Source organism: Zalophus californianus, chromosome 3 (assembly GCF_009762305.2).
Source record: "Zalophus californianus isolate mZalCal1 chromosome 3, mZalCal1.pri.v2, whole genome shotgun sequence".
Classification (NCBI taxonomy): Eukaryota; Metazoa; Chordata; class Mammalia; order Carnivora; family Otariidae; genus Zalophus; species Zalophus californianus.
In genome coordinates, this window is record NC_045597.1 from 70,868,092 (window position 1) to 70,886,631 (window position 18,540).

The following is an 18,540-nucleotide window of genomic DNA, read 5'->3' on the forward strand; positions in this document are numbered from 1 at the left end:
ACGCTCTCAATGCGCACTCTCTCTCTCAAAACAAACAAACAAAAAAATTAACAGCGCAAGAAAAAAATAAAGAAAAGTAGGGAAAGTAAGACTAAAAAGAACAACAAAGAATAACAAAAATAATCTGGAAATCATAAACGAGTATGTCAAGCCTCATAATTATTGTGTATGAATTAAATTTTCGTATTAGTAATAATATAAAACCCAAACATAAGGTATTTCTAGCAGCATACTGAAAGAAATTTACAAAGAACGATTGGAAATTAAGGGAAGGCAAATATATACCAAGAAAAGGTAAAGAAAAACAAACCCAGCATGAATGGCAACCTTAATTATCAGTTAAAATGCAATTCATGGCCAGAATTATTAATGAAGTCAAAGAGGAATAGCATGTAGTGGGGGAAAAAAATTAATCACTGAAAAAGCTTTGTATGAGTCATAAACACTGATAAACAACATAGCAGCTATATATATTATATATTTACATATACAAATATATACATAATATATATTATATAAATATATATGAAACCCTAGAAATACAAGAAAACACAGATGAACACATTTTTACTGTGGGATGTTTTTAATATTATTCTTTCAGAATTTGACCGTTCAAGTATGCAATTATAGCAAAGATATAAGGGATTTGAGAAATACAATAAACTATACATTTTTTCTCTTCTTATATTCATGTAATATACAAATTAATCACATACTTGGCATAAAAGAAAACCTTGCTAAATTTCCCAAAACAAAGATTTTTTTAAAAAAAACTTTGAACAGAAAGTCAACAATGAAAAGTTTTTTTAAAAATCCTCTAATTATTGGAAAATTAAGAAGCCTCTTCCACATAATTTCTGGGTCAAAGAGGAAATCAAAATTGAAACCACAAATTAAGTATCCAGTAGAGAATAGGAAAAAAACATTATAGCAAGACCTATGGGATACATTGGTGGGGGAGGGGAGGATTTATGGCCTTAAATGATTTTATCGTTTAAAAACAAAATAAGACAAAACAAAATTACACAGAGCCATGAATATATTATTTGGAACAATTTGGATCTTATTTTTTTTCATTATTGAGGAAATGATCCAGTGCTTTTTTTGATTTTCAATATTTTTCATTTGAACTGTTTCCTTTATTTTTCTGTCCCATGCCAGAGTCACAGTGAGAACGGATAAAGCGATTGAGAATTTGTCTGTCTGAAAATTACAAAGAAAAACAGGATGAAATTTTCCATTTAACTATTTAAGTGCTAAATAGAGAAATTCTAGGAGGGAGGCAAGTATCAGATAATAGTAATCTATATACAAATTTGATGAGACCAAAATAATCAAAGGGTATATGTCTAACACTTAAAAAAGGCACAATTGTATGTATAATTATTGATTTAAAAAGAGTAAACTTAATATTCAAAGGATCAGCACGGCTTCCCGGAAAGAGCATGTCGTTTTGAACGAAACTGACCTAGGTTTCCGTCCTGCCCTGGTGAACATTAGTAAGTCATGTGACCTCTCCATTCTTCATTTCCTCATCTTTGAATACATACAATAGGACTTAACCTTACACAGTTGTTGGACTGGATTAGGAATGCTGTGTGTGAAGCACCTAGACAGGGCCTGGTCCATAAGAGACAATAAATGGGACAGCCTTACCCTTTATTCCTGAGAACACAGTAATAAATAGCGATGACAAAAAAACAATATAGACTATGGGTTCCCAGAGTTTCTTCGAAGTGGGGGGCTGTTTTTCTGCCCACCAACTGTTGGTGTGCTTTGCTATCTTTGACTGACAACTGACCACCAGAGGGCCCTTCAGCTCCCTGGCCTCCATTTCCTCATCTGGAAAGTAAAGGAATCTTGTCTGGTTCTGAACAGCTACCGTTCCCTAATTCTCATTACATATATATAATATTTTAATATTATATTTTAAATATTATATTATATATTATAAATAAATATCATATTATAAAAATATAATATTTTTAATATTACAGAGTAGAGCTGTATACTTTTTCTCACTCCTAGCAATTGTCATCCGTGCAGCAAAAAAAAAAAAGAAAAGAAGAATGCAAGTGGTACATGCTATCATGTTCAATGTCCCTGTTACCATGCTCAGTGTTAGAAATGTCAGCTGAGATGTAAAGATCAGGAGTGTGTGTGTGTGTATGTGTGTGTATGTGTGTGTGTGGTCCTGGCTTACTCTCCAGTTATTCATGGTTCTTTGTTTTTGTGACCTAACATCCCTACCCTACTCCATATCTTTTTTGACCTTAACATTGTTTTAAATTGAGGTATACTTTTCACCAGTGAAACACCCTGGTCTTTCATGAGCAGTTCGATGGGTTGATACTTGTGTGCATGTAACCTGTACCCATATAATAAGATCACTGCCACCACTCCACAAAGACCTGTCAAGCTCCTTTCCAGTCAACACCACTCCTACCCCAAGACAGTCACTGTCCTGATTTCTTTCATCACAGAGAAGTGTACCCTGTTGGAACTCTTTGAATTAACGTAATCACACAAAATGTAAGATTTTGTGTCTGGCTTCTTTCACTCAGCATCATGTTTTTGAAGTTCATGTTGTTGACTACAACGGTAACTGATTCTTTTTTATTACCTAGCATCATTTCATTCTGTGAGTATGCCAGGTTGTTTACATTTTGCTGTTGGTGGAAATTTGGGTTGTATCCAGTTTGGGACTATTAAGAAAACAGCGGCTGTGGACATTTTTGTATAAGTCCTTCAGGGGACACATGTTTTCTTTTCTCTTGGGTAAATACCCAAAAATAGAATTTCTGGGTCTTGGGGGTAAATATAGGTTTAACTTTATGGGAAACTGCCAGATCTGTTACAAATGTTACAGTGATGCTATTATTTGATATGCCTATCAGCAATGGATTGCTCCGTATTCTCAACATTTGCTAGTTTTAGTCCTTGTCATTTTAAGCCTAAAATATCTCTATTTTGAATCTTACACCAAAGAATTAATTTTAAATAAGCAAGCAAACGAATAAAAAAAGGACTCCTTATGCCAAAGATAAGCATATAAGATGAATCAAGTTCAGCATGAATGAATAAAAAAGATGAGATGGTATCAAATTTAATATCAACTTAAACAACTGTTCAAGAAGGCTACCAGTTGTAATTCAAATGCTACCTGTATTTATTATGCATAGATGCAGATTCATGTCCCCATGTTTTTGCTTATGCTGTTCCCTCTGCTCCCTCTGAATGTCCCTGCTTCTGCTTATCATGTTGATTCATCCTTGACCTTTAAAAGAGGTTTTGGAGCAGCCTTCCCTAATGCCCTTTTAATCCAGGGGGTTGGGAGTACCTCTTAGAGCAGGCTTCTAATATACCCAAAGACTATTTCAATTACAGAGTTTATCACATTCTACCTATGTGTCTGTCTCCCACACCTGATGACAAGTTCTTTGAAAAAGAGGATTTGTTTTTTATTTATCTTTGTATCAAGTGAGCATTACAGGTATTCAGTCAATGAAGTTCCTTGAGTCATTGAATATATTCTTAACAATACCGAATCACAGCCTAGGAAGAAATACCCTTTGGATAGCCATATGCGTGGGAGTTTGGATTGGAAGAGATGGGGAGGAAGTGATAGCTGAAAGATTCTGAAAACCAGAGTTCAGATAATTTTGTCTTTTAAGGGGGGGGGGGATAAGTAGGGAGATGACAGTCTTTACCAAGAGATAACAGAGGCCCAAAGAGTAAGCTGTTGGGTGGTCTGAGTCACTCGAGATTAAAACAATTTTGAAAACAAAATGGCCACTAAATTCATTTAGTTCAAATCTCTCAAGTTATAATAGAGAAACTCAATACCAAATAGCAAAACATAGAATTATTGGAAACAAATGGTTTGTCTTAAGCTGCTCCTCCTTATTTCCCTAGCTTCATTTCGTGTCTTCCTGGAATCTGCTCTGTCCAACCTCACCCCACCATCTCCCTAACCCTCTGATTTAGGCCATGATGTTCCCCTCTCTTTTTCAAAATGTACCAGAACAGGTACCAATACTGCCAAAGAGGGATAATCCAGTAAAATACTTTAAGCAAGGTAGTAATAATTCATTCAGCCTAGTATATCTGCCAAGTTTTTTATTCTCTTGCATACTGGCTCAGCCCTACCACACATGAACTCTGCTGAGACACTCACCATCCGAAAAGCATTAGCGTCATCCCAGACATTAATGACAACTAAATGACAAGAAAATGACAAGAGTTTTGGGGCATAAGAATTCAGAGGGAACCTCCTACTTGCTTGTCAGCCTCTGGCATAGCTGGCTGATGAGTAGGTCATTCGCAAGCAAAACTAGGAAAGAGAAACTAAAACCCATAGCAAGCAGATCCTACAAACGTCCAAGTCAGTGCAGAATGTCAAGGCTCTGGGGCCTGAGCATCTGGGTACCTGCCCGCAGTGCCGTCCTAAGGCACTAGGAAGCAGGATACCTGAAAAGCAACCAAGGTCTAGATTGGCCCTAAAGCTACCTTGTTAGGTAATAGATCATGTGTCACTTGTTTGGGGAGGAAACTCAACTGGAAAAGCCCAACTGAATCAGCTTAGGCTTAGGAATCTTGGAGAAGGTAGCTCTGAGTAGAGCAGAGGATGTCAAAGCACCTGCCGAGTCCTCAGTTCACCCTTGGGGGGCACCACTAATGCTCGATTACAGATCACACACACACAACCAAGGACAGAGGTGCCGGCAGCCACCGTGGTTTGTCCATGCAGGCTGAGAAGCGACAACTCCACCTGTATTGCAAGTCCCTGGGCAGATGGGAGCAACTGCTTTGGGCGCACTCTGTAGGGTCAAACAGATGTGGCTCCAAAGGTGAAAAGAACACATTACAAAATGCAGACTACAGTTTTATATATATGAACCTGAGCTGGGAAAAAGAATGGAAAGCAGGCTGGAGCTTGATGGGTAGCTTCTGCTCTGCCTTCTGGGAAGATTTGAGTAGCAGCCGACCTCAAGGAGCCTCTTGGTTTCCTTCTGAAGTGTCACACTGGCCCAGAAGCTGCTGTTCAGAGGAACGAGGCTCCCAGTGGCAAACACAGGCTTCTGCCTGTGCCTTAGAGTGAGGCAAAACACCTGCTTCTGGTGCTTCTTGAAACCCAACGTTCGAGCTCTTTTAAGGGCCTTTGGGTCATCAACCCTCAGTCTGCCATCATGGAAAATACCCTCTTTCCCTCCTTACACACGCATACACACACGTGCACACCCCCTCGCCGGTCTTGCCTACAGCAGGGTTTCGGTTTCATGTGGGGCACAAGATCCTAGCATAACAGGGTTTTGGTGAGGATTTCAGAGGACCTAGTTCTTCTGACTGTAGCTGGGGACAGGCAAAGGACAGAGACTGGGGACCCAAGGCAGGCAGGAGGCAGGGAGCAGTTGGAGGGTTACTGAGGAGCATGTGGAAGTTCCAAGTTAAGCCTGACCACAGGGCACAAAACAAGGCAGTGACCGCCACAGAGCCTGAAGCACCAAGTGGCAGGTATAAGATGGTCCATGGTGTGCGGGAAGAAATATTAGAACCTATATTTATAGTCTACATATTTATGTTCTTATAACATTATATTGTATCGCTTTTTACTTCTGTCTTCAGCATTTAGTATGTTTTATAACTTACATAATACACTAGTTTAGTGGCGTATGAATACACTTTATAGAAATAAATACGTCTGCATTGGGGCATGTGCTCAAAAATGGGGAGTAACAGGGTGTGTGATCACTAGCAGTGGATGCTGAGGGCGGCAGAGTTTCCTCTCCTCCACCTCCTAGTCTCTGAGTTGACTCTTACAAATGCACAGACTGACCAGTTGCCCCTGAAATGCTCCCAAGCAGATTCCAGTGCCCAGGCCCGGAGCCGGGATAAGTCTTTGTTACACAGAATGAACTAACACCATCCTGAGAAAGGCCTTTGCTCTTTTGGCGGATGTTCTACACAGAGATTCTCATGTACCTTAAAAAGCCTGTCACCAAAAGAACCATCAGACAGGAAATAAAGATTATGCATAAAACAAAACTGTGAGACAGCATAAACACCCACAGAAGAAATCACTTAACTGTAATAAAACCAGAAATCATCCTGGAGAAATGCAACCACGGGTTGAAGGAGCGAAATGAGTGAGATCAGAAAGGAGTGAAAGGCTAGATGTTTCTTTTTTAATACGCAGGGCTACTGTCACTGGGGCCTCTTTTAAGAAAAATTTCTTTTCAGTGGGTTGAGGCTTACACAAAACTATGGGATTTCTTTGAGGGAATGTTTATCTTCTTGTGAACATTTAACTCCAGTGGCTAAATGTGGGGATTATTTCTATTCGGCATAAAAAGCAATGTGTTACGATCTGTAAATTCATTCAATAGTAACTCAAGACCTCCTCCTACCTTTGTAGGAAACACTCTGAAGGTACTCTGTGACTTGAGAGGGAGTAAATGAGTTTAAAATCGTTAAGAAATCCAGATAGGCTTTTCCGTAATCGCTTTGGTATGTAGTCTGCTTCCTTTTGCGTTCTTGAATCCTCATGTGGCTGTATAGCACAGCAGGGACTAGAGCAACACAGGGGAAGGAGAGACATGGAGGCTGTCACTGAGCAAAGAATTCCTGCCCTTATTTGCCAAATGCGCTCCCAATAGCCATGAGCCCCACTTGGAGCTTAATGAGCATCCTTGAGGTACTGGAAAGCGAGGCACAGTAGGAGTAACTCCTCCCACGATCCAGGCTATGCAGAGCTGCTGTGACTCAGGATGGTTGCTGCTAGCAGTGGGGGTGACTGGGGCTGATGGCCAGAAACTCAAGTGTGACTACCATGCTCAGAAAAGTTCTCCCTGAAATCGACTCTTCTGCAGGTCAGCGTGTTGGGATAGTAGCACTCACTACCTCCTTAGTAAACAAATGCCTTCATAGAAGCTTCTTTCCCTTTCATACCATCTCCTGTGCAGACCTGGGCTGACACACTGAGGAGTCCCTCAGGGACCCAGGTGAGTGCAGATGAGCAGTGATGGTATGTCCATCCAGCACTCATTGCACGTCCAGACTAATAAGGGTAGCAGGTGCAAGCAAAACCTAAATCATTTATGTTTGATTCTGAGTATTGCTCATTTAATGTGGGTTCTGATAGTCATGGAATTATCGTGACAAAAAAAAAAGCAATGAAAACATGATGTGAGGACCTAATTTCTACAACACGCCCAATCTTTGTAAATCTTAAGGACACCTTAAATACTGTTTTTGGTTCCAGGTGTCCCCTTTACAGGGACCACCAGCCGGTGGGAGGAAGAGACTGGTGAGGGCACTTTGATGCTACATCCCGAGAAGAGTGCTTATAAGGTCTGGAAAGGTTTTAAGAAGAGAATATGGAAGATATGTAGTAAGATTTTCATAGGATAATTTATACCAGTTAACCTCCGTAAGAAGTAGAAGAACCAAAGCCAAAGTTTATGCAAGAGAGTTTCCAGATGTTGAGAACTTTCCAACAGTATCCAAAAATGAAAGAGTCGCCTTGGGGGGGCACTCCCCCAAAGAGTGACGACATCACCCCTTGCCAAGGACGGGATAGAGGGGATTCCCACATGGTGTGAGGATCTAGACGAGGTGACTTCTAGGCTGTCTTCTAACCTCGAGATGCTAAGTTTCCATCCCGTGATTTTTGTCTGCAGCGCTACTTGATTCCAACTCCGTGCCAGGAATAGATCACTATCTCAGACTGACACCAAATTATACTCTTAACCAGTAGCGTCGAGGTGGCTTGGCCATGGAACCTCTAAAAACTTTTTTGTTGAAAACAATAGAAATCAGGATCATAAAAGATCACTTGAATAGAATGGTTGTCAAATTTGAAGATGCTTGATGGATATACCACGTGGTTAAGCTTCCAGTGGATAATTGACAAATCTAATGTGAGTCTTACCCAGTCTCTTTTTTGGTCATTTGATAGCAACTAAGTCCTTCCTTTTGTTTTATAAAGGGGAAGTGTCTACCAATCCCAACAACTGCTTCCACCCTCGCCCAGTACCCCACCTTCCCCTCCCCCTCCGCCAGGCAGAGCAGGTACTCATTTCATAGCATAAGCAATCAGTTCTTTTCCAAGGCTTACTCATTCCCTGGTTTGAAGCTAGGCATAGTTTTGATTCCTTGCAGGGATGCAGGGATCGCTGGCATTCTTCATAACCGTTACCAAGATTACCTGCCAGGGCCCCGTGTGCCGAAGAATCTTGGAACAAGGACAGAATCTATGAAGTTGCTTTAAAAGCTACAGGTGTACTTACCTAGACCCTGAGAAGCAACTGGTAGGCTTGAGTAGCATCCATATTTGAAACTAAAATCCTGCAACTCAGGAATTTTAGCTGGAACTTGGTAATTCCGTCGAAATTCAGTGTCTGCAGGTCGGGGAAGTAACTTTTTCCATTCCAGAGACATGGGAGAACTTTCCTTAATCTTCTGAGCTGGGGTGGGGTTACAAATGCAGAAGTCCTTGTAAGCTATTTAAAATAACATCCTATTTTCCCATTTTGCTTCTGGCAGTACCTTCCAATTGATCACACTAAACCTGCTCTTCTTGTATTTAGAGGTACAATCAATGTAGTTTTTATGGACATTTCAACCAAGAAATAACTTTCTGCTTTATCAGACACAGGAAGTATACGCTCCAATGATAGAAGCAGCTTCTAACGAAGATATCCTATATCAGTTAGGGGGGCTCTTTTGCTCTGCTGGGTGACACAGAAGGCATTCCTCTTTCCAGTAGGCCTGCCTAGTCCCTGGGGCAGGGGTGGGGAGCAGAGTGAGAGATTTTAGATAAGGCTAGGGTTGACATATAAAACATAAGATGCCAGTTAAATTTGAATTTCAGATAAATAATGAATAATTTCTTGGTATAAGTGTATATAAGTGCTCATTGTTTATCTACTATATATAATTATTCAAATTTAACAGGCCATCCTATATTTTTATTTGTTAAATCTGGCAGCCCTAGATGGGACAGTGCATATCATTAATTTTCTGTTACCTGGCAAAGAACCACTTGAAGCAAAGTAACACATTGCTTTTTATGCCAAATAGAAATAATCCCCACATTTAGCCACTGGAGTTAAATGTTCACAAGAAGATAAACATTCCCTCAAAGAAATCCCATAGTTTTGTGTAACATTGTTGTCATTGGTGGACAATAGCACTATTATTTCCTTGAAATCACTCTGCTAACAACTAGTCATTAAATATATAATCATTGAATATCTATGAAGCACTGACTGAATGCCAGTTTCCACAAGCACTACCAGATAATAGAGGACTTGCAAGACATCTCCCTCAGAATGAGTTCATCCTTAATCGTTGCCATCAAGTGTTGGTTCAGAGGCACATCATATAACACCAACTTTATTCAGGACAAAAGTGTTAAAGACATGGATATCATGCACTATATCCAAACAGTGCCAATTACTGTTGAAACTAAACTTGAATCTTGTTCTGAATTCATTTTTCAATAGGTCTTTTCAAAATAAATTCAAATGTACATCAAACAATATATCATGTTATCTACTGACATCCAAGAGCATTTTAATATTGATTTTTTAAAAAAAGATTTCTGTCTAGACCAGAAGAGTGAGAGAAAGTTTCACTACATGCTGCCTCTTTTTTTTTTTTTTTTAAGATTTTATTTATTTATTTGAGAGAGAGAGACTAAGAGAGAGCATGAGAGGGGAGAGGGTCAGAGGGAGAAGCAGACTCCCCACTGAGTGGGGAGCCCGATGTGGGACTCGATCCTGGGACTCTAGGATCATGACCTGAGCTGAAGGCAGTTGCTTAACCAACTGAGCCACCCAGGCGCCCTACATGCTGCCTCTTCATTTAGATGACTCAGGAAAAGAGGACGTGATATTCAATGGGCCTCATAATGACCTCATACACTGCCCAAGGAGAAGACAAGGTTATAGAGAAGAGGCAACTCTAGGGCTTAATATCGGGACATCCCTTAAGATACTTTGGAAAATCATCTGGTATTGTTCCTGGTAAGCACCGTCTATAACTTGGTTTGTGTAAATTGCTAATAGCTTTACAGGAGAAAAACAAATTCCTGTTGAAGTACTTGATATGTATGCTTATCCTTCTTCCCTAGAGCTACCACTCAACAAATGTTTTCAGTTCCTATATGTGTTCTGTGCCAAAATTAAATATAATGTAGTCATTGTTCTACCTTGATACAACCCCACCCTAGTGTGATGAGAAAGATACATACAGGACAAACAGATATGGAATGTGATGTCTTGTAACCCTAACACTTGAAACCATAATGCATCAGACTTACCAAGGAAGGTTTTTACAAAACATATTTGCTGAACCTCATCCCAGACATTGAGAAGCTCTAGAAGTGGGGCCCAGGCACTTACACTGAGAACAAGCTTCCCATAGGCTTAAGAATCACTCCCTCAGAGCCTTCAATAGATGCTACAGAAGGCCAGAGAGCATACAATGAGCTCTGTTAGGGGAGGAAAGGAAGACAAGAATTAAAAGGCAGACATAGCAAAGGATGTGCTTTGATGATGTGTCAACACTGAAGCAAAAGGTGCGCAGTGTGTTTTTGAAGTATGGTCTGGCTGGCAGGAGTATGAGATATGCAGGGCAGGGAGAAGTAGCTGAGGGTGAAGCAGGAGAGGTGAGGAACCAGTTTGCAAAGCGTCTTGAGGGGCTGGTCCACGCAGAGCATGATGAACCAGCATAGTGGAGCAACTGGAGCTGAAGACCCAGAAAAGACAAAAATCAGGGCCTAGACTTGCTGAGTTCCTTTGAAGATAAATATTGTCTTACTCTTCATTGTTACCTTAGCACTTATTACAGTAACAGACCTCATTAAATGTTTATCAAATTAAGGAGGGAGTGAAAGAAAAAATCAGGAATAATCTGAACCACACCCTAGTGACTATGTGATATATGTTTACAGTAATCTTTAGCTCTTCTCAACTAATGCTTTTATTGCCTTTATAAAATTTCATGTTAATGAGTTCCTTCAGCATTATTAAGAAGAGAAGTTCTTGATACAAAGGATCCAACCAACTCCTGAAGTCCCCATAGTGGTACTGAAGTTTGGACAGACAGGATAACAATGACTCAGAGCTAAAGAGACCCAATGCTAACAGCACCTCCAAGGCCTGGACTCCTCCCAGGGAGCCATCCCTGTTCCTCAGGAGCTCACCTCCCACTGTTTCTTTTCCTCTTGATAACAGTGATACTACACTAAAGTAGCTATAACCCAGAGAGAGAAACTGGCCCATTAAAGATTAGTGTGGCATTTGTAGAAAGGCCCAGTTCAAAAGTACATCTACAGCAAGGAATGTTCCAAACCACCGGGACCCCATAATCTACAGTCAAGTGAGAACTAGTTCTGCTGTCCCAGTTCATCAAAGCCAAGTTCTCCAAGTCTGAATGTGAAACGAGCACCCTTCAGTGCTTCTCACTCAATTGCCTTAATACCATAATAAGGATACAAAGATAAGATACGGTCCCTGTGTTTCAGAAGCTTAAAGCATTAAAGAAACAGGTGCAATAAAAAGAGAATTACAATATTAGATGATAAACGCTGTAAAAGAGATTAGAATAAGGTCTTGGAGGATCAGAGGATCAGAGAAGATTCCCAGGAGAGAAATGAAGCCTATATTTAGACGTAACTTACGGGTAGACATAGGCTAAAAGAAGGGAGGGACAGGTGTTCCATAGGAAGGCAGTGTGTGCAAAAGGCACAAGGCTGCCAGAGGCATGGTGAGTCCGGAGGAAGGAGGGCAGTGGGTCTCATGGAGCGTGTGGGGGGTGGCAAGGGAGAATGCTGGCATGGCAGGCAGGAACCAGATTGCACAGACTCACATTAAGGCATTTAGCTTTTATCCTGAGGATAATGGGGAGTCACTGAAGGGTTTTCAGCTGGAAGGTGATATCAATTTGCACACCTGGAAACTCGCTATGACTATAGGATGGGCTGTGGATTGGAGGTGACAAAACTGGAAAAGGGAGCTGGATTAGAGGTCATCCAAGGTGGAGACACGGGTAGCAGTGGCTTTGGGGAGGAAGAGAAGCAGATGGAGCTAAGAGATTTAGGAGAGACTCTTGGCAGGTCTTGGGTATTTATCTACACATGGGGAAATGGTAATTTGTGCACACTGAAAGGACTTTGATTAGAAGCTCGAAGACATCTTTTAGGAATGCTGACATTTCAAATGTCTTCCCATCACCCTTAATGTTTATCTGAAGTATGGAGGTCTTTGATTCTGTACTCGCCTAACTTCAAAAAGTGTACTTCCCATATATTTTTTCCATCATTCAGCAAATATTTACAGAGCATCTCCTCTACACCAGGACTAGATTATATATTTTGCACTAGATTCTGAGTGAATAAAGGCCTTTGGGGCACCCACTGAATAGTGAAGGAAAGAGCAAAACAAAAACAACAAACAAGAATCAGTAAACAAACAACTGAAAATGCAAGGCCCTAGAAGGTAACAAATGAGGTGGTGGCACACCTCTTCAGATAAAATAGTAAGGAAAGCTCTCATAGGCAAGGTGACATTTAAGCTGGAGTCTATAAAATGACACAGTAAAATCACAGAAGGAGCTGGGAGAAGAACAATGCAGGCAAAAGGGACAGCCTGCACACTGGCTGAAGGTGGGGGGAAAAATGGCATCCTATAGGATTTAAAAAAAGGCCCATGTGGCCAGAGCCTGGTGAATGAGGGGGATGGAGCGTGAAGGAACGGTGAGGAGGGAAGCAAAGTCTAGACCAGCCTTGCAGGACATTATGAACAGAGAGAAGGAACTGAAACTTGGATTTTATTCAAAGTGCAATGCAAAGCCAGTGAAATAAAACAATAAAATAATATGATCCAGTTTAGATTCATAAAAGATCATCTATACCATATTTGGCTCCTCCTTCCCCAAATTTCACCAGAATGATAGTATATTAGAGGTTAACACATTTTTAGAAGATGGAAATCAAACACAAATGTGCCAAATGAATTAACAAAGTAGAGGAAGCTAAAACTAAGTGACTGCTGAAGGGGATAACAAAACAGTGAGCTAATCCATACTATAGAATGCCAACAGGCTTCTGTAACAGGTACAGGGGAAGGCAGGTACTGCAGCTCAGGCTGAAAACAAGAGGCTTGGGTGAAAGCTTATATACAGAGTGAATAGAGTTCCTGCGCCATCCTCTTAACTTCATGCAGTCATTTGGCCATCCTTTCCTAACCAGAAGTTTATTAGGTGCAAAACTGAACCAAAGAAGCTCTGGATGCCAGGATGTCAGGCACAGTGGAAGGTAGGTGTAGTGGGATGCTGAACAGGAAAAAGAAGGGTTCAGTGAGAATCTGCACAGCATGCAGGAAGATCCCAGTTACGTCCCCAATCCTGCTCTCAGAATGCCAACAGCCAAGTGTTTATCTCCCTGAAGAAACTGACCTTTAAATACAGGCATTTGGGGGTTTCCCAACAAAAAGAGAGCTTATCAACTAACCACCTAAATCAAGCACCAGCTAACAAACCCCATCTCTGTATGTAGCTTCCAATCAGATTTGAGTATCTCCCTTGTAGGTCTTGTGAACCTTAGAGATAAATATTTTGCATACTCTCACTTCAAGAAAAAGAAGTGTCCACAGAATTGAGACAAGTTTTATTAGCGTGATAGTAAATCTGCCTCTGCTCTCTTGTAAATATGAAAAGACCAAATTTTCATTAGACCATTAAAATGCTCAGAGAAAATAGAGACAAAGCAAGGAATAGATGAAAATGTTGAAAATTAAATATATCATAAATATCCTAAAATTTGTAAGAGAATTACTACATGTATAAAGCAAGAACAGAATGCTGTTTAAAAAAAATCATGTTGAGGGCAGGGGTCTATATATTGCAGTAAATATGCTTATTAATTTTATTCTTCAAACAAAAAAAAAATTAGCAAGAGGAAGAACAAGAGCTTGGACATTAAAAATTCAATAGAAGAGCTACATTAAAAGGTAAAGAATTTTTCAGTTAGCAAAAGAAAAATACAAAGAGAAAGATACTAGGAGAGAAAAGGTAAGAAAATTGGAGGATCAATCCAACTAATAGGAGTCCCAGAAGAGAACAGAGAAAAGAGATGGGAAAAAAGTAGGAAGGAACTATGCAGGAAACAATGCCCAGAATTGAAGGACATGACTCTAGCTTCTAGAGCCCCTGAATGTCCAACATAATCAATGACAAAAGGTTCTTACTAATGCATACAGCTGTGAAATTTAGGATGTCAGGAATAAAGAAAGGATCTTAAACGCTTCCAGGAAAAAAAAAATACAACAGGGTCAGGAACCAAAATGGCATCAGTCTTCGACAAATAAATTCTGGATGTTAGAAGACATTTGGAGGAATGGATTCTAAGGGAAAGTGATTATCAATCCTAGAATTTTATATCCAGCCAAACTATCAGACAAGAACAAGGAAGAAAAAAAGGACATTTCCAAATAGGAAAGAACACATTCAAAAAAGTTCCTCCCATGTACTCTTTCTTAGGAAACTACTGGAAGATGTGCTTCAGCAAAACCAGGGAAGAAGGACAAGAAAGAGGAAGAGGAAACAAGATCCAACGCAGGCAGGCAGAGGCCAAAGCAATTCCCAGAATGATGAAAAAGGAAGTCCCACGGCACTGTTGGGCAGCAAATCCACAGAAAAACCAGTCTAGATTAGAGGAGAATGATGAAGGGAGTCAGAAAGATCATCTCTGGGAAAAATACTGGAAGTGGTAGAGTGTTTGAAACCGTGTTTGGAAAAAATCCTGGTAAGTATGTGACAAAGTATTTGGAGAAGATTAGTGACAGGAACATATAAGATTAAGCATATGAAAAAAAATTTCAATTATTAACTCTGGTAAAAAACAAAACAAAACAAAACAAAAAAACAAAAAGGAAAGGAAACAATCATAAAATCACCACACCACCTGGCTCAGCAGTGAATGTTCACATAATCATATCATCATATCATCACAATATAAACATTAGCAATTGAATTAAACAAGAATTTGTAATATAATTATTGAGAAAATGGATGGAAGGGGTGTGAGAAAGAGTTACAAGAGAGCCAAATCCTCAACCACCATAACAGGAAGTCAATAATAATGTCTAAAATTGATGAATCAAAAATAGCAGTATATGCATATTATTTTAAAATATGGAGGATTACATAAGAAACAGTTGAAAGGATTGAGTTGATTACCAATGGGGTCAAAGAACTGCTGTTATTTTGTAATAAGCCCTTATGTTACTATTTGATTTCACTGTATGCATGCATTAGTTTAATAAAAGTAAGTTTTAATTTTTAAAAATAGCAATAGAGATGAACCATGAGAGACTATGGACTCTGAGAAACAAACTGAGAGTTCTAGAGGGCAGGGGGTGGGGGGATGGGTATTAAAGAGGGCGTGTACTGCATGGAGCACTGGGTGTTATACGAAAACAATGAATCGTGGAACACTACATCAAAAACTAGTGATGTATTGTATGGTGACTAACATAACATAATAAAATTTAAAAATAAATAAATATAGCAATAATTGGAAACAGCATGTTTAACTTGACCCCTTCATCTTTGTCATGTTCTTCCATCCTCATTTTTCAGGCCGGGAAGGCCTTTCCTTTAGGCTACATGTCCTACAGCATGCACCCACAGCATTTCCCACATGGTCCACCTTTTCATCCTTGACTGTCTTTGTTTGCCAAATTGCCTTTTCCTGTGTCTATACTGTGAGTTCCTTGAGAGAAGAGACTACATCTGTGCTGTTTACCATTGCAACTCCAGTGTACAACACATAACCAGGAAAAGGAGAAAAATGAACATGCTTACCTTTTGCTCTGTCCACAAAGTCTCTTCTAGTATTGGAAATAAACTGATTTGATATTGCCTTCCTAACCTTTTCCTCTGTAGCGATTTTCCAAGGGAGGTAGCTCTTAATTGATGCTGCTGGCTGACCTTGAGGTAGTGTCCAGAGAAAGAAGTCCTATCAATACAAACACAATTTTTAAGAAAATCCACATGGGGTTCCCCTAATGGAAGGAAGACTCTCTGTGTCTGCGTGTACATATTCTTCTGGGTCCTTTACACCCAGCTACCACACTGCAATGTATGCAGGAGCCTGTCAACAGGAACCATCAGTTTACCCGGCTGTAACACAGGTACTTTGTAATTTCTTTGACTTTTCATATTGAGACAAGAAAATGTGACTGCAAAACCCAGAGTTGTACCTGCAACCAAAAATCTCCAGCCAAGACCAGAGGAGAAGACCCATGCTAACTCTGGCTCTAAGTGCCCAAGCAGACAGCTGCTGCTTCCACTCAGAGCCCCAAGCTTTGAGAGATACCCTGCCTCCCATGGAGAGGCCTCAGAATCAGCCTGTAGGAGGGGGAAGGCAGGCCCTTTCTCCTCTTTGCCTGCAAAGGAATTTTATGATTATGAAACTTGAAACCTTCAGGACCTCTTTCCACCTTCCCACTCTCTCATAACCTTGCTTCCTATTTCCCTGAGAAAACTGAAGCCATCTGATGAGAACCTCCATACATAGCCTACCACACTGCCACCCAGCCACCACATCTGCACTCACTTATGCTGTGATGGGAATGGAGTGGCAGGGGCTCCTAGCAGGGCCCACCACATCTGGTACGCCACAGCCCCCTGCCTTTAGTCTACTCTGGCCCATGACCCCCAAAATTCTCACTTCTCTCTTGCAACTTCCATTTCTCCCTCTCTTTGGGTCATGGTCGTCAATATCCAAGCTTGCCTCCATTTCTCTTAGAAGAGAAAACTCTCTCTTTATTCTACTTTCCCCTCTAGTTATTAAGATATTTCTCAGTCTGCCTTTATATTAAAATTCCCCAAAATAGTTACACATATTCCCTGTTCCCAAAATGTGTCTTTTAAGTGTCTTTTAATCTTCAGGGCCCCTCTCCATCCCCTTCTTTCCCTTATAATCTATTGAAGAAACCAAGCCATTTGGCGTGTAGAGGTTCCCACACTCGGGATTGTGTGGAATGCATACTCATTGTGCAGGTTAACAAGTTCCCCTATTCCCTGTATTTCCTGCAGTTGGCAGCTAGATCCAGAGACTGACTTACACTCAGAATAGATCCCTTTGGCAAGACTGTGTTTGGCAAGGAGGATCATAACATACAGCTTTTTCTCTTTGTGTGATGTTAGCAGCTGTCGATGCTTAATGCCTAGATTAATGGATGCAAAGGGGTGACATTCCATCATTTCTTTTTCATTTGTTAGCTAAAATATGTTTATAAAGAGACACTTCCCTCATCTACCATTTAGCTTACCAGTGGCATAGTTCATATAGATAAGGCAGAAAAAAAAGCTTGATTTTCCCCCCTTTGTCAGTTTTTAAGATAATGAATTGGTTTCTTATCCTCTCAAAGTGTCCCCAATTTTTTTTTTTTTTACAGAACTCACAGATCTAAGCATATTTGGTGTGTTTCAATCTATTGCATACATTATCCATATAGAAGCTCAAATCATTTTTAGCCTGTGGGCACCTCTTTAATTTTAATATAACTCTAGTAGTTTTTTATGGGATTTTTCCCTATGTGGCATGACATGATGTTTCCAGATTCATCTTGCACATTTCCCACCCCAGATCTGGACTCAGCCAGTTCTCCAAGAAGCCCTCCATCTCGCACTAATCAAGCTTTCTTTCACCACAACTGCTCTTGTCAAGGCAACCAAGGAACTCTATTCTGCTAAAGTCAATGGCCAACCCTATCCTCATCTTCTTTGACCTGCCAGCAGCGTTTCACCCAGTGGTCAGTCCTTTTTCTTCATTTTCTTCACTTGGCTTCCAGTACAACACACTATGTTGGGTTTTATCCTTCACAACTGGCTGCCCCTTTTCAGTCCCTTTTACTGCTTCTTCCTCTGGCCTTTTAATGGTGAAGTGCCTCAAGGTTCAGTCCTTGAACCTCTTTTCTAGCTTGATGATCTCATCCAGTCTCATTTTCTACCTGACTGCCCACACCTGGATGCATCATAATTGTCACCAAATATCAGCCGGCCCTTGTTTCCCACCACCCTTTCCTTGAAGGAAACCACTAGCTCTACATTTTAACTCCCAGGGCAACTGTTCTTTAGCAGCAGATCCTCTCTGTTAGCAGAGAAGGAGCATCTTGCTAGTCTCATCCTAGTTCAGGCCCTGTGCCATAGTCAAAACCATTCAACAGAAACAATAAATGGCAGAGCAAGAGGGGTCAGCAGAGTAAACAATGCAGCACACCCTCAACTCAGGTCGAGGGGAAGAGCATTCACATGCTGGAGCGGCTTCAGCCTGGTGTGGAACCCTTTGGTTGAAAGCACACAGGGCAGTCTGCCTCACTACCGCTCATCGGCTGAGAATGCACAGGACACCCTACCACCCTAGCTTTCATTGGCTGGGAACCTTCAACACACCTAAAGGGAAAATAAATGCTTTGTGTGTATATGCATGTGTGTATGTATACATGCACAGTATAATACTGTAACTAA

At 40.6% G+C, this 18,540-nt stretch overlaps 1 protein-coding gene across 3 annotated transcripts in view; it reads right to left on the reverse strand.

The window, feature by feature from the left end:
- Window positions 1-569: 569 nt before the first annotated feature.
- Window positions 570-18,540, reverse strand: part of TEX26 (testis expressed 26) — a 30,504-nt gene continuing 12,533 nt past the window's right edge. For 2 of the 3 annotated variants that reach the window (XM_027590215.2, XM_027590217.2), the window contains 4 exons: window positions 15,871-16,024; window positions 8,289-8,465; window positions 6,408-6,569; window positions 570-1,203 (listed from right to left, as the gene is read on the reverse strand). In XM_027590215.2, the coding sequence (XP_027446016.1) occupies window positions 1,112-1,203; window positions 6,408-6,569; window positions 8,289-8,465; window positions 15,871-16,024 (585 nt within the window). In that variant the 3' untranslated portion in view covers window positions 570-1,111. The remainder of the gene's footprint in view (window positions 1,204-6,407; window positions 6,570-8,288; window positions 8,466-15,870; window positions 16,025-18,540) is intronic. The other variant, XM_027590216.2, reaches the window with a different exon arrangement.